At 45.0% G+C, this 9,745-nt stretch overlaps 1 protein-coding gene across 1 annotated transcript; it reads left to right on the forward strand.

Moving 5' to 3' along the window:
* The first annotated feature begins 1,160 nt into the window (after positions 1-1,160).
* Positions 1,161-9,745, forward strand: Defb116 (defensin beta 116). Its single transcript, XM_057781130.1, has 2 exons — positions 1,161-1,239; positions 9,597-9,745. Exons 1-2 carry the CDS (start codon positions 1,161-1,163, stop codon positions 9,743-9,745), a joined length of 228 nt encoding a protein of 75 aa, XP_057637113.1.

Consider the following 9,745-nt stretch of genomic DNA (forward strand, 5'->3'; position numbering starts at 1 on the left):
TCGATGATGGCACCGTGAACATGGGCTTTGAAACATCTGTTCTTTGACGATATACCTGGGAGAGAAGCTTGGGGTGTAACTCTGAGTAATTACCACTCTGTTCACTGTCTTCCATAGTCCCTGCAACCACTTCCTGTTCCTACCAGTGGTGTAAAAGGCCCTGACTGGGTCCATTCTTGATATTAGTTACTCTTGTTTTGAATGAGCTTGCACTCTCAGAAGTATGATATGATGACTCATTGTAGTTTGGAATCAAATATGCTGTCAAAACCAACTTTTCATGTCAGTGCAGGGATCTGAACTCAGGTCCTCACACTTTCACAGCAAGCATTTAACCTGTGGACCATCCTCCCAACCCAAGAGCATCTTCTTAGGTGCTCACTGGCCATTTGTATACTTCTTTGGTAACATGTCTATTCGAGCCCTTTGTCCTTTGCCCCATCCAGCCTTTTGTTCTTGTTCTTGTTGTTGTTTGGGGGGTTGTTTATTTGTTTTCAAATATTGTTTTGGTATGATTTATTTGATGTTGTATGGATAATCTGCCCGCCTGCATATCTGTGCTCCATGTGTGTGCCTGATGCCTAAGGAGGCAAGTGGATCCCCTGGAGTTACCAATGGTTGTATGCCACTATGTGGGTCCCCTGGAAGAGCAGTCAGTGCTCTTAACCACTGAACCGTTTCTGCAGTCCCTCCATCCAGTTTTACTGAGGTAAAATGACAGTGACTGAGCATTCGTGAAAGGGATCCTAAACCTTCTTGCATTTTTATGATGCTATTAGTTCACTTCTTTCTAGCAGAGAAATTTCCAGGCAAGACACATGTCTGGAGATTACTTTCAAAACTGTTACTTTCCTCATTGAGTGAGTGACTCTCGTTGCCATCTGTCCCACACAAGGTGTCAACTGGCTAAACTCTGTCTTTGTTTCTTACTGTAAGGCAGGCCTGCTTTGCTGTAAGCATTGCTGAGCTATCCCCAGCCCTCACACAGCACCCCGAGCTGGGACTCCTGGGGCATGACATCTTTCTGCTTGGTTAACCTCAGCGTTTCACCATCCCTTTCAGGTCACTGCCCCTAGCCTGGCCCATTTCCAAAGCTGACGGAGGCAGGGCCCCGCTCTGCTGCAGGGACTCCTACCCAGTCACACGCAACACAGCCCTCCATGCTCTTCAGCCTGTCAGTCACAAAGCCACACTTCACCACCATGGTCATCCTGCTGATCCTGGCTGACAAGACGGCAGGTAACTCAGATCTCCCTCAGGTTCTGGGCTCTCACATGTACAACTGGTGTCTCAGTGACCTCTGAAAAGTCATGTATCGTAGGCCAGTATCTCAGGTAGGCTGTAGATGACACAGGACCAGTGGTGTGAATATCCCCTTCACTCTCTCTCACAGCAGACTTAAGGTTGTCGGCCTGTGTTCCTGGGACAGTGGAGACTCACAGCACGAAGGGTACCAGGAAGTGCTGTAGCTGGGATGGGAACCTGAGTCAGGGTAAAGGTGTGGGAGGTTGGGAGGAGAAAGGACAAGATGCACATGGGAAAGAGAGTTGGGGGTCAGGGCACGAATTGTAAGACCATAGAGAAAGAGGGGAATTGAAAAAGTGAGTCTGGCTGAGCTTGAGACAAGCAGTTCTGCTGTGGACCCAGGCTTGGCTGAAGTTCCCATGTCATCTGGAGAGCGAGCGCTGTTTGCTGCTGAATGAAGCTGGGAGATTAGTGAAACCAGGAACCCAGGGTAGAGAGGGGTCTGTGGTTCGACCCTGTCAGATGTAGCTGTGAATGGGGGCTTAGATTGTTGTAATAGGAGCGGCGGGGCTGCGTCCCCGGCACCCGGCCGCCCACATGGCTAGCTTATGCCCCGAAATAATTACACGGAAACTGTATTCTTTTAAACACTGCCTGGCCCATTAGTTCCGGCCTCTTATTGGCTAGCTCTTACATATTGATCTAACCCATTTCTAATATTCTGTGTAGTACCACGAGCTGGCTTACCAGGAAAGATCTTAACCTGCGTCTGTCTGGAGTGGGAGAATCATGGCGACCCCTCACTCGGCTTCTTTCTCCCAGCATTCTGTCTGTTTACTCCGCCTACCTAATTTTCTGTCCTATTAAAGGGGCCAAGGCAGTTTCTTTATTACTTAACCAATGAAACAACAGATAGAAAGATGACCCACCTCCATCATTTCCCCTTTTTCTGTTTAAACAAAAAATGGCTTTCACTTTAACATAGTAAGATTACATATAACAAAATAGTTATCAAGCAAGAATTACAGTTACAATATTTATATCTATTTTATCTTTTATCATAATTAAGGAAAACTATAACTATAACTAACCATTCTTCAACTCCATCAAAGACTCCAGAAGGATATAATATTACCTAAGCAAACAAGAAATCCAAAGTTCTAGAAATGACAGAGACATCTCACTGCCTGACAGTCACCCAAAGTTCTTTTGTACCATTGGGGCATCCATCTTCAGCCTTCAGGCCCATAGTATCCAGCAGACATTTTCATCAAGCAGGAAATTCCAAAGACAGTTCAGTCACTTTTTGTTGTGTCCTGCAGAATGTCTTGCAGACTCTTTCATGAGTCAGGAACCCCGAAAATCCATCTCACCTTTAGGCAAGTTCAGCAGTCCTTTTTCTGCAGGTTCTCTGTGTCCAGTTTATGCAACAGTCCAGGCAAGAGTAGTTTCTTGCCCAAATGGCTATCAAACTCCATAAGGAGCCTCTTTAATGCCCATCTTCCTCTTGAAGTAGATTGGTGCTGCCAGGAGCAGACGTGTCTCATTATCATGAAAAGCCCTAAGTTATTAAAACATTAAATGCCATGTTCTGTAGTCTTTGAAAGATATGAAGAATGCCTATCTAATTGAAATATATCTCTATATATCTAGAAAATCTAACTAACATGACTACAAGCTTGACTATTATTGATGATTATCCATTAACAACCTATATTTCCTATTTTACATTACATTTTTAAATGAACTACATAATCACAATACCTTAATCAATATCAGAAATACATATACACATAACAAAATTGACTTTATAATCCATACCAATGCAAATTATTTATATCTATATCATATCCCCCTTTAAATGTAAAAGAACATTTATAAACCATATTTGGGAACATGGGCGCAGTTTTTCCTTTCCAAACTGCTTCCTGCTGAATGGGGGCGCTGTATTCAGATCTTTCATGGTGTAACCTGTGTGTCAGGGTCATCTCAGTCGGCAGTTGAGTGAAGTAATTTTCTGAAGATGTTCACAGCAACCTTTCAGGAGGGCGTGGTCTATCATACCATATTGGTATAGATGCAATCCACAGAGTCGCATCCTCTGTGAAAACAAAAGAAGACCCTCTCCAAAGCATCATATCCTTAGACCCATATTCTGAAATCATAATACCCTTATATCCATTCTGGTTTAGCTTGGCAGCCCATATAACGAAATGTCTCTCTGCACTTAGCTCCTTCACAGTCAAAAATTTTAAAGAAAACACAATAATACAAAGAATCCAGACTCTCTGTGAATTTTCCATTTTTACGTGGCTTATTTTTCTTTATTTCTTTTAATCTACAACCATCTGTACTCTGTCTCTTTAAAGACTTTACCCTTTAAGACATTACCTTTATTCTTTATATATATTTTTTTCTCTCTCTCAAGCCTATGTACATTCATCCAACAGTGTCTGAATCAGTTCTATTGTGAATCTGTAATTTTTTTTTTTTTACTATCCAGGAGCATTTTTTAAAATGTTAAGCACTTCTTAAAAACTTAAGTTGCACCATATACAGATAATACGGTACCGCCTGTGTGTGTCCTGCCCAGCGGAAACCTTAACTGTGCTGTTATTATGGTAATTATGGTAGTTCCTGCCTGAGACCAGCAGAGTTCCTCATGGCGGAGCTGAGCTGCTCCTGCATCAGAACCATTTGGTGCCCCTGAGCCACTCACAGTTCCAGGCACATAGCAGTCCACATTGCCATCAAGCAAGCCATAGCACTTTACTCCAAATGCTCCATTCAAAGACTCTGTCTCCCGCAGGAGCCAGACAGAGATCGCGATGGCGGCACAGCCCAGAAAGCCGGCATTTTAAAACAGCCAGTTTTTTCCTGTTGCTGAGTCAGGACAATTTCTTTGCCGCACACAACCCAGAAACAGCAAAAAGCTGTCTTAAATTCTCTCTCTCTCTCCTTTTTAAGCCCTCTCAGGTTTGACGTGGAGTTCATTATCACGCTGGGCGCCACTCTGTTGTAATACGAGCGGCAGGGCTAGGTCCCCGGCACCCGGCCGCCCACATGGCTAGCTTATGCCCCGAAATAATTACACGGAAACTGTATTCTTTTAAACACTGCCTGGCCCATTAGTTCCGGCCTCTTATTGGCTAGCTCTTACATATTGATCTAATCCATTTCTAATATTCTGTGTAGTACCACGAGCTGGCTTACCAGGAAAGATCTTAACCTGCGTCTGTCTGGAGTGGGAGAATCATGGCGACCCCTCACTCGGCTTCTTTCTCCCAGCATTCTGTCTGTTTACTCCGCCTACCTAATTTTCTGTCCTATTAAAGGGGCCAAGGCAGTTTCTTTATTACTTAACCAATGAAACAACAGATAGAAAGATGACCCACCTCCATCATTGGATGACTTTTACTGAGCGTGTTCGTGTTTGATTTTGTAAGCAAGACTTGACTGGTTATCAGATGGGAAGAGTTTGATTGACATTATTTGTTGGTGGGTGTCTCACCGAGGCCAGGTATATTTATCTGGATTAGCCTACGTTTGGGGGTGATTATTAAGCTTCGGTAAGACCCTGAATTCATCAAAGCGGACTGTAGCTGTTACTGATGTGGAGAGCTGAAGATTCACGAATATACTGTTGGTGACTGTGTTTCCGTGCGCTGGTAATTCTCTTTACTGTACAGGTTTTAGGTTGAGGTGCCATTGATTTCTGGTTTTGTTTTTATGCCTGTACTTTTGAGATCAATGCAAATAAACTGTTGCCAAGGCCACTATCAAGACTCTTTTGTCCTAGGTGGTATTTGGGGAGTCTTACAGTTTCAATTCCTAGGTCCATTTTGAGTTGAGGTTTATCGGTGGCATAAGGGTCTAACTTCATCCTTTTGTGTGTAGACATACAGTTTTCCCAACATCGTTCATCGAAGAGGTTATCCTCCTATAACAACTGCCCCGGTGACAGAAAGTATTTACATCACACGCTCTATTTTTAAAGTGGCATAGAGACCTGGAACACAGTTTCATGGGTTTGTATTATCTCCAAATTCAAGATGTATTGTTAAATATGTGCGGTCTATAATAATGCCCCCAGCCAAGTGGTTTTAGAAATAAATGGGAAGAATAATTTGGGAGAAAATATCTATTATTTTCCAACGTGGAGGAAGATTTTTGGGTGTGGGTTTTAGTCACACTAAAAAACAGTGCATAACTCTAGGCCCTGAGGACAAACGACACCAGATGGATTCTCTGACGGATTCTTCTTTGGCTAATCCTGGAACCTGCTTTGTAGACCATGCTGGCCTCGAGATCTGCCTGCCTCTGGAGCACTGGGATTAAAGGTGTATGCCACCAGATCTAGCAAAGGGGATGTTTTTGACGTGTCTCTTGTCAAGCTCCGACACATGCAGAGACACTGGGCAGTTTTGAGCTGGCACTGTGGAGAACATGGGTGATTCCCTCATTCTCAGTGAATTCCGAGTCCCTGTATCTAGAGTTGCTGTCCTGCCTTAGCATTTTTTTCTCCCCTTTCACCTATTGTTTCTTCTTTATTTCTCCTCCCAAGTTACTTCTCCTCTTCTTTTATCCACCTGACAGAGGAGCCCTGTTCTCCTGTGCAGTAAAGCTCGTGTTGGAACAGTGGTGGAAAACACGGGTGCGCGTATGAGAAATGGCATGTGAAGACAGCACGCCATGCCTCAAAAGCCGCACACGGCGCCGCTTCTCGTGGCTTTATGGCTGTAACCAGGCAGGATTTGTGAGCAGAAGCTGTCCCTGACCACCCTTTCCACCAGGACAATCAAAGTCATCTTTTCCTTTTCTTGCCCCAAACATGCATATCAAATTGAATTGTTTGATGCCAAGACTGCCTTTAACTATGAGTTCCTGGCACTGAGCTGAGGATGAAGTAGCTTGAACAAACATTTGTTGAATGGATGAAGGAAAGTATGCATGACCGATGGCTGACTTACGTGGCCAGGAAGAACCTTAGGAAGTAGATGGGGACAGCCTTGTCCGGCCACACAGGTGGTTGAGAAATGATGTGTCGTGTTGATTTGGGGTCAATGTGGAGTTTGTTAGAAAGAGGCCAAAGCAACACTTAGAGATGGCTCAGCGGTTAAGAGCATTTACTGCTCTTGCAGAGGACCCAAGTTCCATTCCCGGCACCCATATTAGGTAACTCATAACCACCTGTGACTCTAGCTCCACGGGATCAGATGCTCTCTTCTGGACTCCACAGGTTCTTGTACATACATGCTTAAATTCACACATATAAACACGTTAAAAGTAAAATCATTTTTTAAAAAGTAAGGGTCCAGAACACATCTTCTGTTGTTTTTTTTTTTAACATTTTATTTTATTTTTATGGATGTGTATATGTGTGCAACACATGTGTGTTGGTGCCCATAAAGGCCAGAAGAGGGTGTCAGATCTGCTGGTTACAGGCAGTCGCGAGCCTCCTGATATGGATGATGAGAACCAAACCCAGTGTCCTCTGCAACAGCAGTCAGCCTGCATTGCTCATTTTTGATTCGTGACTATTTATTTTGCTCCCGAAACATTTCAGCTGTCAGTGACTGTGGCTGAGCTAGGGTTAGACTCTCAGATCAGGCAGGAGCTGCCCCTGCTCTAGCTTCAGCTAAGGGCATCCTGAATCAGCTATGCTAGAGGCACGTGTGTAATCCCCAAGCAGTGCGATCTCATTAGCTTCCTGGTGCAAATCTCCCCTTCCCCATCTCTCCCTGGGGAGACTAGCTTTAGAGAGTTGAGGCACACTGTAGAGTGGCTGAGGCAAGGCTGAGCCCCCAAACAGCTCCTGTGGCTTTAGTTGGAGGTAGGGAGGTCACTAAAGGTGACTTGGATGTGGCAGCACAAGAGCATCGGTGGTGATGCAGGACAGCGTGGGGTTAGAAAGAGCAGGAGCGAGAGGCTGTCCATGTCTATAGTAAACCTTTATTGCAAAAATTACTTACTTTTTGAGCCACTGTAGGCTGAATCCTCCTGGGACGATGAAGAGCAGAGACTAAGACATAACGGCTCATCTGATCTCTAGTCCTCAGTCTCTATATCCCCAGCCACCCTCTGCGACCTGGATCAGCAGGTCATTCTTCAGTGACAGGGTCTTAAACAGGAGGGCCAGGAGATGAGACGAAGATGGGAAAGCTGGGTCAGAGGTCTTGCATAAGCTGTCTTATGCCGAGCAAGTTTTCTAAGAAGTGCAGCCACTTATATCCTGCTTTCAGGGAGGAAAAGGACCAAGGTCAGCAGAAAGCTAAATCAAGCAATGTTGGCAAAGAGAACCCAGGCTCCCTCAGACACAGCTGACTTAGTACTGATAACCACAGCCCTTCAGTGGGGAAAGTGGTTCCCAGGAACCAAAACCATAACTCCTTGGAGGCTCTGACCCCAGCCCCAACCCAGACCTTGCCACGTCCACCCCTGGGCAAGCACTCAGACCCTTTGAGCTTTCACCAGGGCCTCCAGGAGAGCCTGGGATTGGTGTGGCTCCCAACACCTCCGGGAGTGTGTCTTCATCAAATGGTGGGGGGTCACAGTAGGTTTTTATGAGGGTTTTCTGAAGCACATTTAATAAAAACTCAGAGACAGAAATTGGGGTTCAACCTGAAGGTCAGAAAAGCAAAGCAGTCAGCCACTGGCTCTTACCTCGACCTCAGTCCGAAATGGCAATCCTACCTCCAGGAATCTCAGAATGAGACTGAGACTGAGAGCTGTCTCCTCCTGGTTTTTTTTTTTTTTTTTTCCGAGACAGGGTTTCTCTGTAGCTTTGGAGCCTGTCCTGGAACTAGCTCTTGTAGACCAGGCTGGCCTCGAACTCACAGAGATCCGCCTGCCTCTGCCTCCCGAGTGCTGGGATTAAAGGCATGCACCACCACCGCCCGGCTCCTCCTGTTTTATAACCCTCTTTAGGGCTGGGATTAAGGGCATGCATCACTACCTCCTGGTTTCTATGGCAACTAGTGTGGCTACTGGGGTTAAAGATGTGTGTTACCGCTGTCTGATCTGTAAATCTGTCCAGTGGGGCTGTTTTACTCTCTGATCTTCAGGCAAGCTTTATTTATTAAAATACAAACGAAATGCCACTACAGTTCTCTGTGGTATCACTCGAGAAATCGTCACACAAGGGAGATGCCATGCTGAGTGATACTTTGATCACATTCTGACAATAAACTTTGCTTTGGGTTGGAGGGCAGAGCTAGCCACCAGCTGATCAAAATTAACCACAGAGGTCTTGACAGACTAAGGACAGATGGGAGACAGGAAGTAGTAAGGCAGGGCTGAGGGGATCTCAATCATTCTGGGACTGAGGAATGGAAGCAAGAGAGGGTCACTGGTGGCTTCTCTGATCATTCGGGTTCTTACCCCATAGCTGACTCCCAATTTTTTATTGATAAAGAATAATTAGATAAACGCTTCAACAGCAGTGAATGCTTGTATTGTGTTTGGTTTTTTTTCTCTCTCTCACATCTTCTCCTTTGTTGTAAGAGCCAGTTGGTGACTAGTACTTAGAAAATGCCAACTGTGTGCCAGGAACTTGTCATGGAGCCTGAATGCTGTTCACACTGCTGGATGACCAGTATGTAGCGATCAAGGCAGGCTTTAGCCACACGGAGCGTGTGTATGGAAGAGGTTCATGTGGTGAGAACAGCTGCATTCACTCAGCATGTGTGAGAATGTGGCTCCCTGAGGAAAATCTGTGGGACCCATGAGTCTGTCACCAGCGTGTGGCTATGCGCACACTGCACCTGTTTCTTTGGGGGACATGCACAGAGACATGTGGGGAACACATTCATGCCTGTTTCACAGTATCCAGTGATGCCTGCCCCTCGGTCCAAACATGTGTGTTTCTGGATCACTAGAGGCACACAGAACATGTTCAGTGTGTACCCAGGGTGGCAGTGCATAGATCCAGGGTTTTAGGAAAAATGTTCGTGTTAATGGTGCCATATATTTAATTACAATAAGTGATTTGATTACATTAGTAATTCATATAATATTTATAATGCATATACTTATATAATAAAGTAACGTTTAGTTACTTATTAAATGCTTGATGATTTTGTGGATGTTCCATGTGTGATAATTTTATCATCACAAAACCCTTAGGGACTTGGCCCTGTTGGTTCTTCCCTTGTAAAGATGGTACAGTGGAGGGCCAGAGGCTTGAAGGAAGCCGTGTCAGCGTGGAGCTAGAAAAGAACAGAGCTCGGGTCTGACTCCGGATGTTTTGTTTCTGGGGCCTGGGCTCAAAGGGACTGTTTCATTTCAGTAACGATTCCTCACCTCTGACATCGCCACTGCACGGAAACTAAACATGGCTATGTCTTCCCCAGGTGGCCTATTTGGATTCCGCATCAGCAAGAGGCCTTGGATTCCATGTGAACTTTACCACGGTGTATGCAGAAATTCCTGTGAGAAATACGAGATCCAATACTTAACCTGCCCAAACAACAGAAAATGCTGCCTCAAATTCCCTACGTAA

Source organism: Chionomys nivalis, chromosome 9 (assembly GCF_950005125.1).
Source record: "Chionomys nivalis chromosome 9, mChiNiv1.1, whole genome shotgun sequence".
NCBI classification, from domain to species: Eukaryota; Metazoa; Chordata; class Mammalia; order Rodentia; family Cricetidae; genus Chionomys; species Chionomys nivalis.

What these genes read in the sequence shown, in the direction of transcription:
- Defb116 (XM_057781130.1), top strand. Translation starts at nt 1,161, where the DNA reads ATGCTCTTCAGCCTGTCAGTCACAAAGCCACACTTCACCACCATGGTC. An exon ending in CCTGGCTGACAAGACGGCAG is followed by an intron (nt 1,240 to 9,596) that starts GTAACTCAGATC and finishes TGTCTTCCCCAG; the next exon opens with GTGGCCTATTTGGATTCCGC.